The sequence below is a fragment of the Myxine glutinosa genome, chromosome 4 (genome assembly GCF_964187855.1).
Source record: "Myxine glutinosa chromosome 4, kmMyxGlut1.1, whole genome shotgun sequence".
NCBI lineage: Eukaryota > Metazoa > Chordata > Myxini > Myxiniformes > Myxinidae > Myxine > Myxine glutinosa.
The window spans coordinates 215,908,298-215,933,767 of record NC_136264.1 but is presented as its reverse complement, the minus strand read 5'-3'; the positions used below and the strand labels follow the sequence as shown (position 1 = coordinate 215,933,767).

The window sequence follows — 25,470 nt, the reverse complement described above, 5'->3', positions numbered from 1 at the left end:
CTTTTTTGAATTCCTAAAATCCTCAATTTTCATCCGATTGACTTGAAATTTGAATAGGATTTTCATATCAGTTAACTGAATTCAACAACCAACTATTTTTGAGATCAAAAGGTCAACATAGGCCAAAGGTCAACAACAATTTAGAATTTCTAAAATCCTCAATTTTCATCCGATTGACTTGAATTTTGAATAGGATTTTCATATCAGCTTACTGAAACCAACCACCAACAATTTTTGAGGTCACCATAGGCCAAAAGGTCAACATAGGCCAAATTTCTAAAATTGTCAATTTTCATCCGATTAACAAACTATGAAGACGATTTGCATATCAGGTCACTGAATTCAACCACTAATTATTTTTGAGGTCAAAAGGAAGCTCTACTGGGTGCTATTCTACTTTGTTCTGTTTTGCCAAATGTCACTATATAATATAAAAATAACCACCTTTAGAGGCCATTTTTCCCTGCAAAGCAGGGGTTGGCCTTTTTCGGGAACCGTGGTTGTTGTTGTTTTTCGGTCCCCTTTTTGAAGCAATGTTTTACGGCCGGATGCCCTTCCTGACGCCAACCCTTTTTGCCGCCTTTAACGACAAACAGGGAATTACCAGTGAACTGGTACTCAATTAGCCGACCTCGGAAGGATGACAGGCTGAGTCAACCTCCCTGGCGTTAATTCAGCGATCGACCGGGATTCGAACCCAGGATCCTAGGATCCTAAGCCGGCACCCTAGCCGCTAGCCCAACACCAGGGTCATGTCACTATGAGTGATTTTTCATCTGTCTGACTTTCTGTCACTCGTCTACAGGTCACAATTGTAAACCAATCGTCATGAAACTTCACCAAGTTGTCGAGGTTGTCACATTTTGAGAAGCCTATTGATTTTGAGGTCAAAGGTCATCTGGAGGTCAAATTTATCCAACTATTTTTTTTGGGGGTGGAGGGGGGGTGTATTTTGCAAGTATCATGCTCTGCATGACGTCTTCTTGTTTGTTGGTTTGTGAACAAGATATCTCAGAAAGTTGTGGACGGATTCAGACGAAATTTGGCAGAGATGTAGCGTATGTGAGAAGGACAAAATGATTAGATTTTGGTGAAGATCCGGATCCAGGTACTAATATAAAAAAATTTTAAGTGATTCTTCACCATTGGGAGATAGCCTGCTTCTTTGGGCTCCCTGAAAAGCGCTATATAAAATAAATGCATTATTATTATTATTACGTATCGTTTTTTGCCCTATCTCAAAACGTTGTGGACTGATTTGGACGAAACTTAGTGGAGAGGTTGTGCATGTGAGAAGGACTAATCGATTCGATTTTGGTGAAGATCTGAATATGGATTCGGATATGAGCATTATTTAATTTTTTAAAGTGCTTCTTCACCATTGGGAGATAGGGTCAAAAACGATATATAGCAGGATATTTCAAAAAGGTGTGGACGGATGATTTTGATTGAATGCGATTCTGTATTCTGATTTTCTGGTTAGTTTTGAAAACATTCTAGAATAAAACATATGGCTTTTGGCTTTACTTCATAGTAGCTTTTTAGCATAAAATTTTGTACACATTTGATGGGATGGCCATTTTTCCGGTCGCATCCCGATATGTGAAGTACTGCCGTACTTCGGGATTACTATTAAGGGTGTAGTACTGGTGAACAGGTGATTTTTTTTTTTTTTTTAAGCTGAACAGTTTCCTTATAGTCTTATAAACAAGAATCATGCTATTAGAGGTCATAGAAGTACCCCTAATTATTGAAAAATTCAAATTAATTCAATTCAATATAATATTTTGCATGAAATTTGTTATAACTTGGGAAATGCATCATTCTTTTGGGCTGAAATTTGGACAGGATATTCAGAATATCACTTCCTTTAAAATGATGAAGGCTTTTGTTTGTAGGAGTAGTAGTCTAGTAGGAAGACTAGGTCCCCCTGCACCCCCCGGAGATATACTTCTAATCAGTGTTTCTAGATTGGAAAAAATGTGTAGAAAATGACCAGCTATGGCCCCAAGCTGAAAAAATGTCCCACATACCATTTTTATGCAAATTACTGCTGCAAATTTTATGCAAAATTATGCAAATTTTATGCAAATTTTTGATGAGGAGTAGAGTTGAGGGGTCTTTGAGGGCTTCATCGAGGTGCTCTCGGTTGCAAGACTGGGTCATTCTGAGAAGCACAGCAGGGTCAGAGATCATGATGTTCTCCTCCTCAGTGAATCTCTCCATCAACAGCCTCTCCATTGCCTCACACACTGTTTTGAGGCAAAAGAGGGACTTTGCGTAGGCCTTTCCACTGAGAACACCTTTGAGAGATCCACTTGTTACTAGTTGTGCCTCAAAGAGAATCTCTGCATATCCAGAACCACGCATCTTGTGTCCAGTGAGCATCCCGATGTAGTTCATGGATGTGTGGAAGGGTCCAATCGTTACTACATGACTAGCAAATTCATTTGGCCAGCGCCAGATGATGGGAAGGGCTTTCATGCAGACACCCAGATCAAATGTATTCAGGACCCATCTCTGACCCACCTCAGCAGTTGCTGCCTCGGAACGCTTCAGTAGCTCACGAACAACTGCGTTGTCTGTGATCGGTTGGTGGATAGGCGTGCAGTAGTCGACTGTTGATTTGCTGGGTGGGGGAGAACCAGTTGCAGAGGTGAAACCCCCTAGCCCAGGCACAGGCTGCAGGCCATTGCCATGCCATGCAGGCACCAGGCACAGACCGATCACAGACAACGCAGTTGTTCGTGAGCTACTGAAGCGTTCCGAGGCAGCAACTGCTGAGGTGGGTCAGAGATGGGTCCTGAATACATTTGATCTGGGTGTCTGCATGAAAGCCCTTCCCATCATCTGGCGCTGGCCAAATGAATTTGCTAGTCATGTAGTAACGATTGGACCCTTCCACACATCCATGAACTACATCGGGATGCTCACTGGACACAAGATGCGTGGTTCTGGATATGCAGAGATTCTCTTTGAGGCACAACCAGTAACAAGTGGATCTCTCAAAGGTGTTCTCAGTGGAAAGGCCTACGCAAAGTCCCTCTTTTGCCTCAAAACAGTGTGTGAGGCAATGGAGAGGCTGTTGATGGAGAGATTCACTGAGGAGGAGAACATCATGATCTCTGACCCTGCTGTGCTTCTCAGAATGACCCAGTCTTGCAACCGAGAGCACCTCGATGAAGCCCTCAAAGACCCCTCAACTCTACTCCTCATCAAAAATTTGCATAAAATTTGCATAATTTTGCATAAAATTTGCAGCAGTAATTTGCATAAAAATGGTATGTGGGACATTTTTTCAGCTTGGGGCCATAGCTAGTCATTTTCTACACATTTTTTCCAATCTAGAAACACTGATTAGAAGTATATCTCCGGGGGGTGCAGGGGGACCTAGTCTTCCTACTAGACTATAGCCATTGTGGATTTATTGAAGGACGACCAAGTTTTATCTGGTAATTGGCATAATTAGCTAATTAGTGAACATTTGACATAATTTCACAAAATCCTCATCAGGTAGTAGAGTAACACACGTATAATACATGTACCAAGTTTTGTGTGAAAAGAATGATAGGTGACATAGAAGATAGAAGTAGAAATGTGTTCTTTGTTTTTGCTTGTTTTTTATTGACGGTCTAATTTATGCAAATTATATGCATGTAATATGACAAAGAAGCGTTGAAACTGGTCTGAGTTAAAGCCAAGATTATATCTTTCAAGAAAAACTGAAAATTAGATATTAACTTGACTTTGTTTTTGTGTAAAGGCCTCTCAAAGGTACCTATGTAGTTTTCTCAATTTTTCACCAGTACGACACCCTTAAGCCTCCCGCTGTAAGATAGTGAAGGTTTATTGCTGTTGTCGGGTTTGTTTCTACAATTAGTGCCCCCAATTTTGAATGGAATCACAGAGTTATGTAGTCCTCTAGGATTACTAAACCACCATTTATAAAATGTTGTCCCCTGTCCTTCCGGGAAAAAAAAAAATCAGGCCCCCAATTTCCGGGGAACATTAAAATGAACTCCATCCAACTGACCGACCATCCGTCCATGTACCTTTTTGTATGTCATAATTGCAAAACCGTTAAACATTTAGTTTTCATATTGCAGATATCTATTCCTCATGACATTATCTCAACCTGATCAGATCACGGCGCTGAATGGCTGAATTACGTAGCCATGGCAACCATCTCGGTACTTGAGGCGAGCAGACCTAGAGTATCAGCTTCTTGTTCCCCTTCCTCTCCCCATCCTGCATTCCCAATTTCCAAGCTGCATCAATTTCCGAGCTGTATCTCTAAGCCGGCTGGGACTTTCGGAATGGCATTTCGCATGAATAATGTGAATATAAAGTAGGCAGGGTTGATAATTATTATTTTTGACTTTGACCTAATTATAGGCATTTTATGTTTTCAGGTCGTCTGTCTGGCTGTCCGTCCGTCCGTCCATGATAGGTTTTTGTTGCCGCGATAACTTGAGAACGGCGAAAGAGATCTTAGTCAAACTTGGCACAGGTATGTACAATGAGGTAAAGATGAACCGATTCGATTTTGGGGACTGTACCACCAAAACGATTCATTCATGGTGTTCTAAATCACTCATTTAATCATTCCCTTTGGTGTGTACTACCTAAATGATTCCTTCATGGTGTTCTATCCCAGTATGTACCCTGGATAAGAATAGGTACGCCGTATCCCTGCGTGTCGTAAGAGGCGACTAAGAGGGTTGGCGTCAGGAAGGGCATCCGGCCATAAAAACATTGCCTCAAAAAGAGAACCATGACAATTACAACTACATGTGGGCAGGGTACAGCCCGAAGTGGAGATCGGTTTCTGAGGTTTAGGACATGGAATGTAGGGACAATGACAGGGAGATCAGGAGAAGTGGTGGAAGTATTGGTCAGAAGAAGAGTGGACATATGTTGTGTGCAGGAGGCGAGATGGAAGGGAAGTGGTGTGAGAATGGTGAAGGGTAGGCAGGGACAGAAATACAAGTTTGTGTGGCAAGGGTGCCCGGAGGGCGTGAATGGTGTTGGTGTCCTGTTTTCTGAGGAGTTTGTAGACAGTGTGGTGAGTGTGACGAGAGTGAGTGATAGGTTGATGATGGTGAAAATGATGATTGGAAAGCTCTTGGTGAACGTCATCTCGGGATATGCTCCGCAGGTTGGTCGAAGCGATGAAGAGAAGGACAAGTTCTGGTGTGCGATAGAGAAGCTGATAGAAAACGTGAAAGATGAGGAAGTTGTTGTGGTAGGAGGAGACCTAAATGGACATGTGGGAAGGAGTATGGATGGTTTTGACTGAGTTCATGGGGGTTACGGATATGGTGTGAGAAATGGAGAAGGTGAAAGGATTTTGGAGTTTGCTGATGGAGCTAATTTGTTGATTTGTAATACTCAGTTCCAGAAAGAGGATAATAAGCTTGTTACATACACGTCAGGTGGGTCGACGACAACCGTTGACTACCTGATGGTGCGTAGGCGAGATAGGGGGCACCTCCGGGACACAAAGGTGATCCCGGGGGAGGAGGCTGTTTCACAGCACCACTTGGTTGTCTGCGACGTAAGGGTGAAAGGTGCGAGGAGAGCTCGGCGGGTGAAGTACCAACCGCGAATGAAGGTGTGGAGGTTGAAAGAGGTGACAGTAAGGGAAGCATTAAAAGAGAGGCTGAGTAGGGTCGAGGATGATGTGGTTGAGCTTGAAAGTGGTTGGATGTCAATGAAAGCTAGTCTGTTGGGAGCCGTTGGTGAGGTATGTGGGTGGACAAAAGGACCACCGAGGCACTCGGAAACATGGTGGTGGGATGATGCAGTTGGAAAGAGGATTGACGAGAAGAGGAAGAAGTTCAAGGAGTGGCAGAAGGCGAAGGGTACGGGAGCAGAAACAGCAGAGCATGAAAGTTATAAGGCAGCCAGGAAGGCTGCAAAGAAAGAGGTAGCAAAGGCGCAGGAGGCATGTAGGAAAATGTTCGGAGAACGCTTGGATTCGGAAGAGGGTCAGAAAGCAGTATTCAGGATTGCAAAGCAGATAGCGAAAGAGAGGTGTGATGTGATGGGGGTGAGTTGCTTGAAGGATGAAGTGGGACAAATCGTTGTCGACCCAGATGGAATTAAAGGAAGATGGAAAAGATATATGGAAATGCTGTTGAATACAGAGAATGAATGGGATGGCAACATAGAGAGTAACCCCGTTTTAGGACCGGCAGAGAAGATAACTGAGAAGGAAGTTGAGGAAGCGATAAAATAAATGAAGGGTAGAAAAGCGGGAGGGCCGACGGGAGTTGTGGGAGATATGTTGAAGGCAGCAGGAAGTTGGGGTGTGAAGAGAATGACAGAGATCTGTAATCTGGTGGTGAAAGAAGGCCGCATTCCAGTGGATTGGGAACTGAGTACCCTCGTCCCTCTATACAAGGGGATAGGTGACCCTCTGGAGTGTGGCTCGTACCGAGCGATAAAGTTATTTGAGCATGGAATGAAGGTATTGGAAAGGGTGTTGGAGAGGAGGACAAGGAAAAAAGTGAAGATCGACGAAATGCAGTTTGGATTCATGCCAGGAAGAGGAACGACAGACGTGCTTTTCATTGTGAGGCAGTTGCAGGAGAAGTACATGGAGAAGAGGAAGAAGTTGTTTCTTGGGTTTGTCGATCTGGAGAAAGCATTTGATCGGGTTCCACGCAAAGTATTACATGGGCATTGAGGAAGTTCGGAGTGGAGGAATGGTTGTTCAGAGTAGTGATGGCAATGTACAAAAGAGCGCGCACAGCTGTAAGGACGAAGGACGGGAACAGTGGTGAGTTTGAGGTGAAGGTGGGAGTGCATCAGGGGTCGGTACTAAGTCCACTACTATTTGTAGCTGTGATGGAGGTGCTGGCTCAGAACGTAAAGGAGGGTTTACCGTGGGAGTTGTTGTATGCAGATGATCTGGTGTTGATTGCAGAAAGTATGGATGGACTGAAGGAAAAGCTGAACACGTGGAAGGAATGTATGGAGACAAAAGGTCTGAAGGTGAATATCGGAAAGACGAAGGTGATGGCAAGTGGTAAAGCATGTGGTGAGGTGGAAAGAACTGGGAAGTGGCCCTGTGCTGTGTGTAGGAAGGGTGTCGGAGTGAACTCCATTCAGTGTACAATGTGCGCTGAGTGGGTTCATCAAAAATGTAGTGGTCTGAGAGGGTCATTAACCAGTGTGGCAGCTACATTCAAATGTAAGGTGTGCACAGAGGGAGCTGCAGATGGAGGAAATGTTGAGTTGGATCTTGGAGACGGCATGAAGCTGGAAGGTGTGAAAACATTTTGCTACCTCGGAGACATGCTGAATGGAGAAGGTGGATCAGACTCGGCAACGGTTGCTCGAGTGAGATGTGCATGGAAGAAGTTTCGGGAATTGAGTGGCATGCTGATGATGAGGGGAGTGTCGTTGAAGCTGAAGGGAAAGGTGTATGCTGCATGTGTGAGAAGTGTTATGATTTATGGGAGCGAGACATGGGTAATGAACGTAGAGCAGCAACGAAGGCTGGAAAGGGTGGAAATGTGAATGGTTCGACGGATCTGCGGAGTATCGTTGAGAGAGAGGAAGACAAATGATGAATTGCGAAAGATGATGGAAATAGAGCCTGTGATTGATGCTGTGAAGAGGAACAGGTTGAGATGGTTTGGTCATGTGTTGAGGAAGGATGAAAGTGACTGGTTGAGAAGAGTGATGGAAATGAATGTAGAAGGAAGTAGAAGACGGGGAAGACCGAGAAAGACTTGGCTAAAGATGGTGGAAGAAGAAATGCGGGCAAGGGGGTTAACAAGGGGAGATGCAGAAAATAGGGCAAAATGGGGAAGATTGTCATGGGGACCGCAAGGCTAACCCCTGCTCTAGCAGGGAAAATGGCCTTTAAAATGCATGTTGTTGTATGGTGTTCTAAATCACTCATTTAATCATTCCCTTTTTGTGTACCACCAAAAAGATTCCTTCAATGCATTCTAAATCACTCATTTAATCATTCCCTTTGGTGTGTACTACCTAAATGATTCCTTCATGGTGTTCTAAATCACTCATTTAATCATTCCCTTTTTGTGTACCACCAAAAATATTCCATGATGGCATTCTAAATCAAATCAACAATGTCTTTTCTCCCCAAACAGGAAAACGTTTTGCTTAAACCTGCAAAAGCGCAGCTAAATCTCTTGAAATTTTATGGAAGTGGACATACACATCTGCCGGCTCTTCTGCAAACTTCACCACTTCGTTTGCACGCCTTAGTGCCTCCTCGTTATTCACCGTTGCTTCGTGCGCACATGCCACAGTCACACGCTGTACAGGCAGAGATTCGGCGAATCCACAGCAACGTCCCTCCTTTCTGTGGGACATATTGATAAACTCAGACATTGCATCTAATCGTTTTGCACTGCAGAGGGAGAGAGAGGGAGCGAGGGAGAGAGAGAGGGGGAGGGGTAGAGGGGAAGAGGGGGAGAGCGAGAGGGAGAGCGAGGGAGAGAGAGCGTCTACATGTTAGGTATGCAAAATTAGAGTTTTTGACACCTCATCTCTCCAATGGACCTAACCTCGAACGACATCACATGGTGCCGTGGTGTTTACGTTGGTGAAAAATGTTATGGATATGATTTCGGGGTTAAATTGGGCATAACAAGTAACAAGCGTACGACCATAATAACATGTAATAAGTGTATGACGAGGCAGTGTCGAGTCTGTTTTAGGGACCTCCCCTGGTCTCGCCTCCCAAAATGTCTGTGTCTATGCAACAACACAACCTCCCTGCGTTTGTATTTTATGTGGTTCTACCCATTATGATCTGTCATCTTTTCTCTGAAATATCAGTGCCAATGCTCCATGTGCCGTATACGTACTTCCACGTGGTCCAGAGACAGCAAGGGCATGGATGTGCTTGTGATGCCAGGCAGCCACATGCGACATAAGCGTCGATAATGAGGTCAGTCCACATGGCTGGCAGGGGGCACTGGCAGTAAAGGACAACGGGGCTCCGAGAAGGTAGGGGCAAATCCCACTCGAGGGTGGCCAATAAGCACAACATGTCCGTCAGGTGGGAATGGGTAAAATGTGTCCCCTCTTCCGCCCTTAAATTGCACACGTACCGGCGATTGCGAGTCACGCGCCGTGTCGAATCTGCCATTCCAAATCGGCTGAGCGATGCCCAAGGGCAGTTTGGTTTTAAATAATTGTGCCTTGCATGCGCTCAGTGTACCACTCTACCCGCACATGGATATATCGTACCAAACAATGATGCACGAGGAATTCCGAGTCCTGAAAATGGCCACGGCACACAAAATTCTCATCAACACAAGGCTTTAATTTACAATGAAAGGGCGGGGGAGAATGGAAGAAAAATGGCTGCAAGCAGAGATCACGGACTCGAACCATTTAATGAAAATAAACGAAGCCAACGACGCACTCGAGCTCACTGTGCCAATGACACACTTATTTATCTAACTTATTTCACTCATACCGGGGTTAACAGGACAGATAGAGAGAAAGATGGAACAGAAAACCTGCGGTGCGTTCCTGCTGGCACCAGCGTTTAGTACCAAAACCACCCCAAGGCATGGCTTGAGGGCTCGTCCGCTTGCCTGGCACCACAGCACATGAACGCACCTCAAACTACAAGAGGGAGAAACCGCCAGTGATGGGACACACGTTCTCCCACAACAAGGGCAGCCCAGATGGCATGATGAGTGCCAATGTCCCAGGGTGAGAATCGAGAGGACTGTGAGGATTATAGAGTGTGCATACAGAACAGAGGGCTTCAAGGACACACACCGAGAGTGAGATTTTTGCTCGTAGTGGCCCCTTGTAGTTCTGTGCGAGGCGCTTCTTTGTACCGCCATTGCTCACTTATTGGCCACTCTCTGGAGGACCCTCGTGATCCTGAATGGCCAGTGCCCATGCCAGTCATGAGGGCCTACCTCGTTCTCGACACTCACGTCACACGTGGCTGCCTGGCACCACAAACACATACATGCCCTTGTGGTCTCTGGGCCACGTGGAGGCGTGTCTATGCCACGTGGAACCTTGGTGCTGGTATACAAGAGAAAAGGAAAACAATGACATCACACCAGGGAAAACCATATATAACACAAAGATGGGGAAGTGATGGCTCAGACACGAACATTTTGGGAGGGGATACGAGCTCCATAAAACAGATAAGACACTGCATGGTCATACACTAAGCACATACGCTGCTTATGCTGAACATGTACTAATGAAATAACTATTATAAACTAAGCCCCATTTAATCCCTAAACCATATCCACAACACTATATATGACTTCAATTCATGTAAAAAAAAAAATTGAATATTCTTTGAACTTTTTTGTCCCATGAGTAAACGTGTCACCTTATTTATTCGGATGCAGCCGATTGCTGCTTGGCTGCATAATTTTCTGGGGGTGTGGCCGCGGTACTGATTTTACCAACCTCAGAAGGATGACAGACTGAGTCAACCCACCTGGTGTTATCGATTAGACAGATTTATGGAAAAGGCCATGTATAAGCTTCTAGGTGCATTTTTGGGTAAAAGTTGGGAACCTCACTTTTTAACATAACTAGGGAATGCTGAATTCGATTAACCCGGTTCTCAAGCCGAATTTTGAGTTTTTGACCTTCTAATTAGCATTAACAAAATGGCCGCCAAATTGACATTTTGAGACATTCTTGGGACAAGCATTTATATATCATGTATATATACATGCAGCTCTATGTGTTATACACCAATTGATGCTGTTTTAAACAATCTACCGAGAAGTTTGTCCACAGCACTGCTACCATTTCACGCATTAACTGGGTGTGACACCACCTCCTATTTTGCAAATCACACCAAACGAACATCATGGAAAGTCTTCAAAGAGCACCATAAACTGCTGACGAACTTGGGCATTAGTGAACAAAAATAGGAGACAATCAAATCTGCAGAAGCGTTCGTCTGCAGAATATATAATGGGCACAGAACAACCTCTGTTGATTCAGCACGACATATGTTGTTCTCCAAGACTGGTAAACCAGAAGCAATGTCACCGACAAGTGATGCTCTTCATTTCCATTTGATGCGAGTACACTATGAAGCCATGGTATGGAGAAATGCTCATTGTGCCATCCCTGACCTTCCTGCACCTGTGGAAATGGGATGGAAACGTGGTGATTCAGGACTAGAGCCTATTCTGATGTCACCGAGTCCAATCCCAGAAAGTTGCCTCGAGATGATTTGTTGTGCATGCCAGAAGCAATGCAAGACTCGACGCTGCAAAGGTCGCTATTCAGAGTTGAGGTGCACGTCAATGTGTGCCTGTCAGCAACAGAGTGATGATCAGACCCCCTGTATGAATTTGATGTAGTTTGGCAAAACAACATGTGTGACATTCCTGAATGTTTGTGCTTCATGGCCAAGTATACTTAATTTTAGAATAAATGGTTGTATGAAACACTGTCTTATTAAAACCATTTCCCATTTTATAGTGTCCAATTTCAATATCAGATTGAATCTCTTTCAAAATGTCGCCAACCATAATATAGACAAGACAGATTTATGAAAAAAGGTCATGTATGAGCTTCTAGGTGCATTTTGGGGTAAAAGTTGTAAAGTTAAAGTAAAAGAGCTGCATGCATATACATGATATATAAATGCTTGTTCAAAGAAATTGTCCAAAAATGGCAATTTGGCGGCCATTTTGTTTATGCTAATTAGGTCAAAAATTCAAAATTCGGCTTGGGAACCGGGTTAATCTAATTCAGCATACCCCAATGATGTTAAAAAGTGAGGTTCCCAACATTTACCCAAAAATGCACCCAACATTCACATTTCTCAGAAATCCGTCTTGTCTATTAATTCAACAGCACGACAGGGGCTTGAACTCAGGACCCTCGGATCTTAAGCCAGCCACTTTAACCGTTAAGCCAACATGGACGTGAGGCAGCCAAATCTCATGCATTTTCTGTAGTTTTCATTCACAATCATCTTCAGAGATCATATGACTGGTTTGTTGGCGATCACAAAATATGATAAAACACCACCACTGATAAATCTCTCCTTTAAAACACGTCAAACATCTACCGTATTGATATAAACCAACCTCAGCTGTATCCAATAATTCCTTATGGTAAACATGTCGCGAGGTCAGTAGATCAATGGGCCCTTCACACCTTTATCATACCCTGACCATCTATCCCCTATCTCGCAAACTCCTTGACCTATTGTGTTTTTGTGACATTGAATAAACATCTCGCTTTCCATCAGTGTGACCCAAAATATCTAGGAGAGATGATGTTGCACCTTTGGTTGAGATGATGTCAGGGTGAGTTGTGTTCATAGTACCTGGCCTGTACATCATTCTGTAGAGCACGCTGGATTATCTCCGTTAACTCCAACACCTTGACGCTCGACACCTGACTGCAGCGAAGGACCTGGTGCCACAGTTGTCAAACACAAACAATTAAAGCTTTTTTTTTTTTCTTTCTTTTTTTGTATACTGAATCGAGGCTCGCGAAAGAGCTGACAACCGCGAGGGAAAGACAGCACAGGGGGACCACGAGGGAAAGACAGCACAGGGGGACCACGAGGGAAAGACAGCACAGGGGGACCACGAGGGAAAGACAGCACAGGGGGACCATGACGGAAAGACAGTACAGGGGGACCACGAGGGAAAGACAGCACAGGGGGACCACGAGGGAAAGACAGTCCAGGGGGACCACGAGGAAAAGACAGCACAGGGGGACCACGAGGGAAAGACAGTCCAGGGGGACCACGAGGGAAAGACAGCACAGGGGGACCACGAGGGAAAGACAGCACAGGGGGACCACGACGGAAAGACAGTACAGGGGGACCGCGAGGGAAAGACAGTACAGGGGGACCACGAGGGAAAGACAGCACAGGGGGACCGCGAGGGAAAGATAGCACAGGGGGACCACGAGGGAAAGACAGCACAGGGGGACCACGAGGGAAAGACAGCACAGGGGGACCACGAGGGAAAGACAGCACAGGGGGACCACGAGGGAAAGACAGCACAATCTAACAATGAGATCACATGATGGCTAAATTGGGTCATAGAGGTCATGGTAGTATCAATTACCTGATCTTGCAGCAAACGGATACCACCAGAGGCTTGGAGGGCACACAACTCTCGATGTTTGTTCATGGCAACCAGAAGCCGGCCTTCCATGACCCTCTCCTCCAGCCTTGTAGGGTCCACCAGCAGCCGAGAACTTAGGAAGGGAGTACCAGAGCATTCGTACCAAGTCTCTAGACATGGAAGATCTCCTGATTTTTACTCAAATCCACAAAAATCTCCAGGTGTAAACAAAGATATGCCGATTCTGACAGCTCCTGCATCGATGTGAGATCACCAACACAACTTATTGTTAAATGGAAGGGAAGGGGTGTCCACTGTCCATAGATAGACTTTGCCAAGAATAGCATGGATTGTGTGACAGTGTAGCTTTAATTCCTTGTTTCAGAATAAGTCATAGCGTGCACTGAAGATGCCACGGGTGTTAACTTTAAGAGAGTACAGAGTTTGTTGTGTAAAACGTCCTGTCAGGTGAGGCCGAGTAAGGACTTGGGCACAAAGGCACACTGGGAAGCGCTTTGCAGTTTTTATGCCTCCTCTCCCGAAGGTGGCCGGAGGCATTATGTTTTCGGGTTGTCCGTCCGTCCGTTTTTGCAGGACAACCGATGTGTTCTTTTGTAGGCACAGCAGATTTGTTCCTTTTTGTAGGCACAGCCGATTTGTTCCTTTTTGTAGGCACAGCCGATTTGTTCCTTTTTGTAGGCACAGCCAATTTGTTCCTTTTTGTAGGCACAACCGATTTGTTCCTTTTTGTAGGCACAGCCGATTTGTTCCTTTTTGTAGGCACAACCGATTTGTTCCTTTTTGTAGGCACAGCCGATTTGTTCCTTTTTGTAGGCACAGCCGATTTGTTCCTTTTTGTAGGCACAGCCAATTTGTTCCTTTTTGTAGGCACAACCGATTTGTTCCTTTTTGTAGGCACAGCCGATTTGTTCCTTTTTGTAGGCACAGCCGATTTGTTCCTTTTTGTAGGCACAGCCGATTTGTTCCTTTTTGTAGGCACAACCGATTTGTTCCTTTTTGTAGGCACAACCGATGTTCCTTTTTGTAGGCACAGCCGATTTGTTCCTTTTTGTAGGCACAGCCGATTTGTTCCTTTTTGTAGGCACAGCCAATTTGTTCCTTTTTGGAGGCACAACCGATTTGTTCCTTTTTGTAGGCACAGCCAATTTGTTCCTTTTTGTAGGCACAGCCAATTTGTTCCTTTTTGTAGGCACAACCGATTTGTTCCTTTTTGTAGGCACAGCCGATTTGTTCCTTTTTGTAGGCACAGCCGATTTGTTCCTTTTTGTAGGCACAGCCGATTTGTTCCTTTTTGTAGGCACAGCCAATTTGTTCCTTTTTGTAGGCACAACCGATTTGTTCCTTTTTGTAGGCACAGCCGATTTGTTCCTTTTTGTAGGCACAGCCGATTTGTTCCTTTTTGTAGGCACAGCCGATTTGTTCCTTTCTGTAGGCACAGCCGATTTGTTCCTTTTTGTAGGCACAACCGATTTGTTCCTTTTTGTAGGCACAGCCGATTTGTTCCTTTTTGTAGGCACAACCGATTTGTTCCTTTTTGTAGGCACAGCCAATTTGTTCCTTTTTGTAGGCACAGCCAATTTGTTCCTTTTTGTAGGCACAGCCGATTTGTTCCTTTTTGTAGGCACAACCGATTTGTTCCTTTTTGTAGGCACAGCCGATTTGTTCCTTTTTGTAGGCACAGCCGATTTTGTTCCTTTTTGTAGGCACAACCGATTTGTTCCTTTTTGTAGGCACAGCCAATTTGTTCCTTTTTGTAGGCACAGCCGATTTGTTCCTTTTTGTAGGCACAGCCAATTTGTTCCTTTTTGTAGGCACAACCGATTTGCTATTTTGTAGGCACAGCCGATTTGTTCCTTTTTGTAGGCACAGCCGATTTGCTATTTTGTAGGCACAGCCGATTTGTTCCTTTTTGTAGGCACAACCGATTTGCTATTTTGTAGGCACAGCCGATTTGTTCCATTTTGTAGGCACAGCCGATTTGCTATTTTGTAGGCACAGCCGATTTGTTCCTTTTTGTAGGCACAGCCGATTTGCTATTTTGTAGGCACAGCCGATTTGTTCCTTTTTGTAGGCACAACCGATTTGCTATTTTGTAGGCACAGCCGATTTGTTCCTTTTTGTAGGCACAGCCGATTTGCTATTTTGTAGGCACAGCCGATTTGTTCCTTTTTGTAGGCACAACCGATTTGCTATTTTGTAGGCACAGCCGATTTGTTCCATTTTGTAGGCACAGCCGATTTGCTATTTTGTAGGCACAGCCGATTTGTTCCTTTTTGTAGGCACAGCCGATTTGCTATTTTGTAGGCACAACCGATTTGTTCCTTTTTGTAGGCACAGCCGATTTGTTCCTTTTTGTAGGCACAGCCGATTTGTTCCTTTTTGTAGGCACAGCCGATTTGTTCCTTTTTGTAGGCACAACCGATTTGTTCCTTTTTGTAGGCACAGCCGATTTGTTCCTTTTTGTAGGCACAGCCGATTTTGTTCCTTTTTGTAGGCACAACCGATTTGTTCCTTTTTGTAGGCACAGCCAATTTGTTCCTTTTTGTAGGCACAGCCGATATGTTCCTTTTTGTAGGCACAGCCAATTTGTTCCTTTTTGTAGGCACAACCGATTTGCTATTTTGTAGGCACAGCCGATTTGTTCCTTTTTGTAGGCACAGCCGATTTGCTATTTTGTAGGCACAGCCGATTTGTTCCTTTTTGTAGGCACAACCGATTTGCTATTTTGTAGGCACAGCCGATTTGTTCATTTTTGTAGGCACAACCGATTTGCTATTTTGTAGGCACAGCCGATTTGTTCCATTTTGTAGGCACAGCCGATTTGCTATTTTGTAGGCACAGCCGATTTGTTCCTTTTTGTAGGCACAGCCGATTTGCTATTTTGTAGGCACAGCCGATTTGTTCCTTTTTGTAGGCACAACCGATTTGTTCCTTTTTGTAGGCACAGCCGATTTGTTCCTTTTTGTAGGCACAGCCGATTTGTTCCTTTTTGTAGGCACAACCGATTTGCTATTTTGTAGGCACAGCCGATTTGTTCCATTTTGTAGGCACAGCCGATTTGCTATTTTGTAGGCACAGCCGATTTGTTCCTTTTTGTAGGCACAGCCGATTTGCTATTTTGTAGGCACAGCCGATTTGTTCCTTTTTGTAGGCACAACCGATTTGTTCCTTTTTGTAGGCACAGCCGATTTGTTCCTTTTTGTAGGCACAACCGATTTGCTATTTTGTAGGCACAGCCGATTTGTTCCTTTTTGTAGGCACAACCGATTTGTTCCTTTTTGTAGGCACAACCGATTTGCTATTTTGTAGGCACAGCCGATATGTTCCTTTTTGTAGGCACAGCCGATTTGTTCCTTTTTGTAGGCACAACCGATTTGCTATTTTGTAGGCACAGCCGATTTGTTCCTTTTTGTAGGCACAGCCGATTTGCTATTTTGTAGGCACAGCCGATTTGTTCCTTTTTGTAGGCACAACCGATTTGTTCCTTTTTGTAGGCACAGCCGATTTGTTCCTTTTTGTAGGCACAGCCGATTTGTTCCTTTTTGTAGGCACAGCCGATTTGTTCCTTTTTGTAGGCACAACCGATTTGCTATTTTGTAGGCACAGCCGATTTGTTCCTTTTTGTAGGCACAGCCGATTTGCTATTTTGTAGGCACAGCCGATTTGTTCCTTTTTGTAGGCACAACCGATTTGTTCCTTTTTGTAGGCACAGCCGATTTGTTCCTTTTTGTAGGCACAGCCGATTTGTTCCTTTTTGTAGGCACAACCGATTTGCTATTTTGTAGGCACAGCCGATTTGTTCCTTTTTGTAGGCACAACCGATTTGCTATTTTGTAGGCACAGCCGATTTGTTCCATTTTGTAGGCACAGCCGATTTGCTATTTTGTAGGCACAGCCGATTTGTTCCTTTTTGTAGACACAGCCGATTTGCTATTTTGTAGGCACAGCCGATTTGTTCCTTTTTGTAGGCACAACCGATTTGTTCCTTTTTGTAGGCACAGCCGATTTGTTCCTTTTTGTAGGCACAGCCGATTTGTTCCTTTTTGTAGGCACAACCGATTTGTTCCTTTTTGTAGGCACAGCCGATTTGTTCCTTTTTGTAGGCACAGCCGATTTTGTTCCTTTTTGTAGGCACAACCGATTTGTTCCTTTTTGTAGGCACAGCCAATTTGTTCCTTTTTGTAGGCACAGCCGATTTGTTCCTTTTTGTAGGCACAGCCAATTTGTTCCTTTTTGTAGGCACAACCGATTTGCTATTTTGTAGGCACAGCCGATTTGTTCCTTTTTGTAGGCACAACCGATTTGTTCCTTTTTGTAGGCACAGCCGATTTGTTCCTTTTTGTAGGCACAGCCAATTTGCTATTTTGTAGGCACAGCCGATTTGTTCCTTTTTGTAGGCACAACCGATTTGCTATTTTGTAGGCACAGCTGATTTGTTCCTTTTTGTAGGCACAACCGATTTGCTATTTTGTAGGCACAGCCGATTTGTTCCTTTTTGTAGGCACAGCCGATTTGCTATTTTGTAGGCACAGCCGATTTGTTCCTTTTTGTAGGCACAACCGATTTGCTATTTTGTAGGCACAACCGATTTGTTCCTTTTTGTAGGCACAGCCGATTTGTTCCTTTTTGTAGGCACAACCGATTTGTTCCTTTTTGTAGGCACAGCCAATTTGTTCCTTTTTGTAGGCACAGCCGATTTGTTCCTTTTTGTAGGCACAGCCGATTTGTTCCTTTTTGTAGGCACAGCCAATTTGTTCCTTTTTGTAGGCACAGCCGATTTGTTCCTTTTTGTAGGCACAGCCGATTTGTTCCTTTTTGTAGGCACAACCGATGTTCCTTTTTGTAGGCACAGCCGATTTGTTCCTTTTTGTAGGCACAGCCAATTTGTTCCTTTTTGTAGGCACAGCCAATTTGTTCCTTTTTGTAGGCACAGCCGATTTGTTCCTTTTTGTAGGCACAGCCGATTTGTTCCTTTTTGTAGGCACAGCCGATTTGTTCCTTTTTGTAGGCACAACCGATGTTCCTTTTTGTAGGCACAACCGATGTTCCTTTTTGTAGGCACAGCCGATTTGTTCCTTTTTGTAGGCACAGCCAATTTGTTCCTTTTTGTAGGCACAGCCAATTTGTTCCTTTTTGTAGGCACAGCCGATTTGTTCCTTTTTGTAGGCACAGCCAATTTGTTCCTTTTTGTAGGCACAACCGATTTGCTATTTTGTAGGCACAGCCGATTTGTTCCTTTTTGTAGGCACAGCCAATTTGTTCCTTTTTGTAGGCACAACCGATTTGCTATTTTGTAGGCACAGCCGATTTGTTCCTTTTTGTAGGCACAGCCAATTTGTTCCTTTTTGTAGGCACAACCGATTTGCTATTTTGTAGGCACAGCCGATTTGTTCCTTTTTGTAGGCACAACCGATTTGCTATTTTGTAGGCACAACCGATTTGCTATTTTGTAGGCACAGCCGATTTGTTCCTTTTTGGAGGCACAGCAGATTTGTTCCTTTTTGGAGGCACAGCCAATTTGTTCCTTTTTGGAGGCACAGCCAATTTGTTCCTTTTTGTAAGCACAGCAGATTTGTTCCTTTTTGCCTGCTTGTGTCTCCACCAGGGGGTGTATTTTCTTTTTTGTCAGTCTCACTCTCTTGTCCATTTCCTGTGGAATGTATGAAGCCTTAAGATTGGATAATAAAGGTTCCTGTTCGTTAGTTTGGCTTGTGGGTCGAGGGTTAAGGGGTTTGCTGTTCATGATGGATTGCTTTGCCTTGTGTTCCCACCCCGTGTTCTCAAATTACATTTTAAAGCCACTTGGTCTGAATGAATTTGAGTGGTTGTGATTGAGATTGTAATTGTGTACTATGTTAAAGGACAAAGTGGATACGAGTGACTAGCATGCATAATGAGCCCGTGCCACCCCCGCTCCTCCCCTCCTCCCCCTTAACGACTCCCTCGGTCGTTATTAGAGATCAGCCGTACGGCACTGAATAGGTGCAGGCGCAGCATATCCACTGGCTTGATGTTCCCACTAAGTACGGTATCGTGGTGGACTGACACGTGAACCGGCCTGGGACGACCCAATGCGATGGCTACCACGACCGCTTTGACACAATCTGCCGATATTAGAGCCGGGCAACCTGGCAAACCGAACAACTTCAACAGTATAACACACAAGTGATGGACAAAATAGACAAAACCAACTCCAGGCTCACCCTTCGTGGAAGAAGGAAAAGGTCGTTGTTAGTGGCATGTGGTGGATAGTTAGAGGAACAGGATCACGGTCTTTCACTGAATACTACAATGGGAAAACAAGAGGACGTATATGAGAGCAAGGCAGTACTGTACTGATGCTGATCATAAAGTGGCACCAAATCGTGATGGCAAGGTGATGAAGTGATTAATCATAGACACTTTTATTATACATTACCAGTGTTACTTCCTCTCCCTGCACAGTGACATCTGGCCGGCGGAAGTGCGCTAGCGCAGCATTGGCAGCGATAACGGCCGCATCCATGATGTTTCCGTCATGGTTCAGGGCATGAATATCTGTACGAACGTGCCACACCTGGAAGGGAGGCGACCATCTTGGAATATCAACCTCTAGTTCCACTTCCTAAGAAGGCTGTGTGAGACCCGGAGGCCGTGCGAGATCACGAACCTTCTCCCCAGAAATAACACAGAGGGACTCCGTGTCTACACAGCGAGAGGACCGCAGACACCTTTCCAGCAGTCTATTCATCTCGATGGCCATTTCAGATTGCCTGCGATGAAGGCACATTCACACGTTTCTCATATACTACAGGGTGTTATCAGTACAACTCGGTACAGGTGACATTTCAGTGTTCGAATGCGGTTTCTCACAAGTCTCCGATGACGTGCAGTGCAGACAAAACTAACAAAATTTTATACAAATCATGCTAGGTAATACAAGACTGATTGTTAGAGTGATAAAAGAGTGAAAGAGTGATTGAGGAAGACTCATGTTGATTGCACAATTAATGTAAATAGATCACACAAATACACAACTCAGTTTAGTCTTGGACTTTTTTTTTTTGTATACAAGATCGAGGCTCGTGAGAGAGCTAACATTAATCACACAAAAAGTCAAACCGACACATTAAACACAGGATAAGGGGAGCGGTAGACAAGATGGGGAGAGAGAAGGAAGGACACAAACACAACATTTGAGAGCAAGGACATCGAGAGAACTGTGGGAGAGAGAGGGCTTGGGGGGAGGTGGAAGAGGTATAAAACATATGAACACTGCAAGGACTTCCAGGAAAGAAGTTGGAATTTCAAAAAAGTGGATCCGGGGTGAATTGGCAGGGGTAGAAAAGATCAAGGTTTTGGAGGGGGAAAGATAAGAGATGGTGGTGAACAGCTGTTTTAAAGACCTGGAGGGAGGAGTGGGATTGAAGGGAGTGAGGGAGTTTGTTCCAGAGGCGGGAGAAAAGAGGAATGAAAGAGTGAAGGTGAGCAGAGAGCCGAGATTTCGGCAGTTTAACCATCAGAGGGTTGCAGGCAGATCTTGTGCGACCTGAAGGAATATTTGGGGGGACAGAGCACAGAGAGAGCTGGGGGTGCAAGGCCGGAGAGGAGTCGGTAGAAGACAGAAAGACCACCAACCTGCCTGCGGTGCGTGAGTGTAAGGCCCTCGGATTTAGCTTCATCGCAGGAGATTCCAATAATTCTGACTCATCGCACTTTCCACGAGTATTATACAGTGGTTCAAAAGTAATTTACTGATGAAGCCTACAAGACTGGCAACAAAAAAGCAGTTGTGGCACATGAAAGTCAAAGCTGCGTTTTATATATTTAAAGACTAGTTCATAAAAATGACACAAGGAAGCAAAAGGTTGAACCAAGTAGTGAAAAACACGACTAGACATTTACACGTGGGGAATATCCAAAAGAGGGATTCCATGGCAGCTCGGAGTGTTTGTTTAATAATCTGAAAAATACCGACTTGATTTTGTCTTGAATAAAAGAAACCGAGGTCTCCATCAAAACAATGAAATAACGTGAGTGAATCAACTGAAAATGTTTGACAGCATCAAATGACAGTTTGTAACGTTGCGCTCTATCGAAGCACCGGAATAAATGGCATTCCATGTCTGATCTGGGGAAACCTACGTTCCTGACTGACATAAGATCTCCCATTAACCTATTCAACCTCCACCTCCCAGGAGGGGGGCAGGAAGAGCACAACAAACAGCATTGCATGTGTATGAAAGTTGGAAGAGTGGAAGATAAAAATTGATGTAAAATTGAAGGCTTTTTGTATTTTCCCATGAATATTTGCTCTACAAGCATTCCCGACTTCCCATATTTTAGAAAGCTCTTAAAACATTGAACAGTTCAAGCAAATGACACGACTGTGCACGTGCAAGAGCCGTGATCCGATTTTGAGGGTTTCATCATTCATCATTCAATCTGACAAACTCAATGAGAATAGTCATGAACATTTTGGCATTGATCATATTTAAAAATCAAAATATGTCTTTCACGCCATAAATTATAGGTTTGGAAGAATTGTGACAGGATTTCCACAATGATCTAAGATTTCTAACAAAAGCAGACTCATCAAGAAGTAACAGCTCACCTGCCCGGCTCAAAACCTGGAGAAGCCATTGGAGATAACTCCAGATTGAAAAAAAGGACTCCTTCAGATGGTCTGCCAGGTTTGGGGGACACAAGTTCACATGATACTTGAGCCAAGACCCTAAAGGGAGAAGAAACAAAAAAACAAAAACAAGAAAGCCATCAGATTGCAGACCTCGCCAGGACGTGTTTTTCATGGTTTTTAAGGCTTTCGTGTTAAAACAAACATGGCGGCCACGCTACGTGACCGATGGCATCATTATTTTTTTTTCTCCACCAATTTATCCATAGATGACGCTCAAGAAATTTCATCTTCATCGGATGAAGTTTTGTACTTGTTAAATTATGATGTCATAATGGAGGAACCTATGACATCATCATTAAACCACCGTTTAGAGGCCATTTTTCCCCGCAAACGGGGGTTGACCTTTTCGGGGACCGTGGTAGTTGTTGTTTTTTGGTCCCCTTTTTGAAGCAATGTTTTACGGCCGGATGCCCTTCCTGACGCCAACCCTTTTTGCCGCCTTCAACGACAAACAGGGAATTACCAGTGAACTGGTACTCAATTAGCCGACCTCGGAAGGATGACAGGCTGAGTCAACCCCCCTGGCGTTAATTCAGCGATCGACCGGGATTCGAACCCAGGATCCTAGGATCCTAAGCTGGCACCCTAGCCGCTAGCCCAACACCAGGGATGCTATGACATCATCATTAACATATGTTATTCCCCATGGAGAGTTCTTTACAAAGAGCCATGTCTCATTTTTATCCATGCAGATGTTGATATAAAGGTGCAAAGTTTTTCATTTTTCCAAGATGGCGCCAGTACCACGTGACACACAACATAATTATCATTTTAAAAAATTATACAGGAGTTGCAGCAGTGGTGAAACTTTCCTGTCAATCGGACCAACGGTTGCAGAGAAAATCATATTTATTCTGTGCGGACAAACAGACAACAAGACAAACAAACAAGACAAGCAAACTAACAGACTCAAATGCAATACCCTCTTCTGTGGCGAGGGTAATAAGATCGTACTATCCCTTTAGAATTTAGATCATGGCTCACACTTTCTCAAATCAAGGGAGGCGCAAAGCGCCCCTCCCTTTATATGGGACGGTTTCTCTGTATGCAAGTAATACTCTAGAAAAGTTCCTATAAAGGGGCGCCCGACATCTGGCAAATAAAATACATTTACTTCTTCATGCAGGTGTATGAATCAAATTGGCGTCTCTTTATATGAACTTTTCAAGAGCATTACGTGGTTCCTCCTCAGAACACAAGGGTAGTCCAGCATGCACACGAGATTTTTTGAATGTCCCTTATTTTGTATTGCTTGGCATTTTCTACAAGCTATGTAATGCTAGGGCTGTCAACCGATCCGAGACCGGGACGAAATCCCGGCGGTTTCGGCTTTCGAGACGGTCTCGGGACGGTCCCGAGATAAATTGACTGACGCAATTTCTCGGTAAAAAAATCCCGGTTAAAATTCCAACTTCTTGCAGATATTTTCCATAATAGAGGCATTTATTGAGCCTTGCTTTCATCACTCTGCTTCTGCACAAGCATCATTTTTCGCAAGTGCAGCTGAACTGACACAAACGATGATAGATAAAGTAAACTCACTGTTCCAGGATTTTCCCCTCGTCAACAAACAATGCACTGCAAACGAATCCGAATTCCGAATCCGGATCTTCACCAACATCTAATCATTCCGTCCTTGTCACACACGCTGCATCTCCACAAAATCTCGTCCGAATCCGTCCACAACTTTTTGAGATATTGTGTTCACAAACAAACGGACAAACAGACAGGAGTGAAAACATAACCTCCATCCACCTTTGGTGGCGGAAGTAACATCAGGATAAAGGTCCCAATGAAAATCCGCCGCATCGCGGCTTCATTTAAACCGTTGAATCCTTCCGCTGTATCACTCCGCCTCGCCCCGCCCCACCCCGCCCCGCTGCGGTCACGTGTCCGTCCTTGGAGACGAGTTACGGAATGTGGTTGCTAGGGTCTTTAGCACATTAATATGGAGGGACTCGCTCGAGCCCCGTGAATGGAGGGACGATGTTTATTTAGATTAAAAACACGTTTATAACGGATTATTCTCCACACAATGTATTAATACAAGTACAATACATTATGTAGTTTTATGAAATGAGTTTTTGATGAACGTTTATGTTTAATTGCAACGCTAAATCTATACATTGTAAGAATCCCTCGGGGTTTGGTTTGACGGTTTGAATGTGAAAGTATTTTGGTTATCTTATCTCCACTTTAGGCCTGATAAGTTGATTACGTTTACTTTAGTCACAGAGTCAAAATAAGGAGGGGGGAGGGGGGGTGATCACTACACCGCCTGCTTTATAATTTACTAGCAGAAGAGTACCCGGCATTGCCGGGCGGGGGAGGGGGGGGGGAGCGAGCCCCTTGGCGATCACAACTCACAAAATGATAATGAAACTCCAACCGGGACTCGAATATGCCTGGGCAGAAACATTTTCTCCCTCTCTCTGACATTCCGAGCAAGAAATTACACGACAATACAAACTGTAATGAGATAACCCGGTCCCGTCGGTGGCCGATCATCTGCATGTAGGCGGTGTATTTTATTTCATCCCGGTAAATGGAAGCTAAGTCGGAATTTAAGTACTCAACATCAGAAATGAAGTTTTTTCATTGTTGTTTATATATTGTAATGAAATTCCATTATTTTTGAAGCCTTATTATTTGTTTATTTTTTTATTTTTTTTTATTTTTTTATTTTTTTTTATTTTTTACTTTGCCGGGAACCGAGCCGATCTGAGATCCCGTTATGAAAATTGAAAATTTATCGAGACGGTTCCGAGACGGGATTTTGAATCTAGCTAACAGCACTATGTAATGCCCCTTCTTTTCTATAGTTTGCCACATGGTGCATACCATATAATGGGGCCTTTTCTACACCCCTGGCATTTTTCCCAAGAATATCCCTTCGTTTCTATAGTTTTCCACATGGCACATACCATATAAAGGGGCCTTTTCTTTGCCCCTGGCATTCTTCCCAAGATTATCCCTTCGTTTCTATACATTGCCACATGGCACATACCATATAAAGGGGCCTTTTCTATGCCCCTGGCATTTTTCCCAAGATTATCCCTTCGTTTCTATACATTGCCACATGGCACATACCATATAAAGGGGCCTTTTCTATGCCCCTGGCATTTTTCCCCAATAAATATTAATCCACATCATGGATCGCTGCGTCCCACTTTCTCAAATGAATATGGATCCATGGCGTGGATCGCTGGGTCCCACTTTCTCAAATGGGTAAGAATCCACACTGGATTGCTGGGCCACACTTTCTGAAATGGATATGGATCCATACCGTGGATCGCTGGGTAAAAACATTTTACACACATTCTTGCGTTCGTTTGTCCGTCCATTGCATATAGAATTCCCAAATTGGCTTGGTGCAAATTGGTGCATTTCACAGCAAAGACTCAACCATGAGCACCAAGGAGCTTTAAAAAGACCTCTGGGATAAAACTGTGGAAAGGCACAGATCAGGGGATATAAAAGATATTTCAAAGGCCTTGAATCACCGGTGGGGTTTGTGGGGGTGGGGGGGCAGGAGGGACAATGCCCCCACCTCAAAAAAAAATTTCAGTAGTTTACACTTAAGATAAAAATATCCTGTATTTAAAAGTGCGTAATAATAATGAACGTAAACTGTATTTGTGATTTCACGTACACCAAGTAGTTACAGTGCAAGTACACTCACAAACGGTAATT

General features: G+C 44.2%; 1 protein-coding gene across 2 annotated transcripts in view; it reads right to left on the bottom strand.

Annotated features, from left to right (window-relative positions):
- Positions 1-25,470, bottom strand: part of EXOSC9 (exosome component 9) — a 53,393-nt gene that overhangs the window by 10,267 nt on the left and 17,656 nt on the right. Inside the window, exons 3-9 of one of the 2 annotated variants that reach the window (XM_068114405.2) lie at positions 21,694-21,813; positions 19,750-19,852; positions 19,519-19,656; positions 19,304-19,386; positions 13,080-13,212; positions 12,326-12,414; positions 8,195-8,341 (exon numbers count right to left, since the gene is read on the bottom strand). In XM_068114405.2, coding sequence (XP_067970506.1) covers positions 8,195-8,341; positions 12,326-12,414; positions 13,080-13,212; positions 19,304-19,386; positions 19,519-19,656; positions 19,750-19,852; positions 21,694-21,813 — 813 coding nt within the window. The remainder of the gene's footprint in view (positions 1-8,194; positions 8,342-12,325; positions 12,415-13,079; positions 13,213-19,303; positions 19,387-19,518; positions 19,657-19,749; positions 19,853-21,693; positions 21,814-25,470) is intronic. The other variant, XM_078777018.1, reaches the window with a different exon arrangement.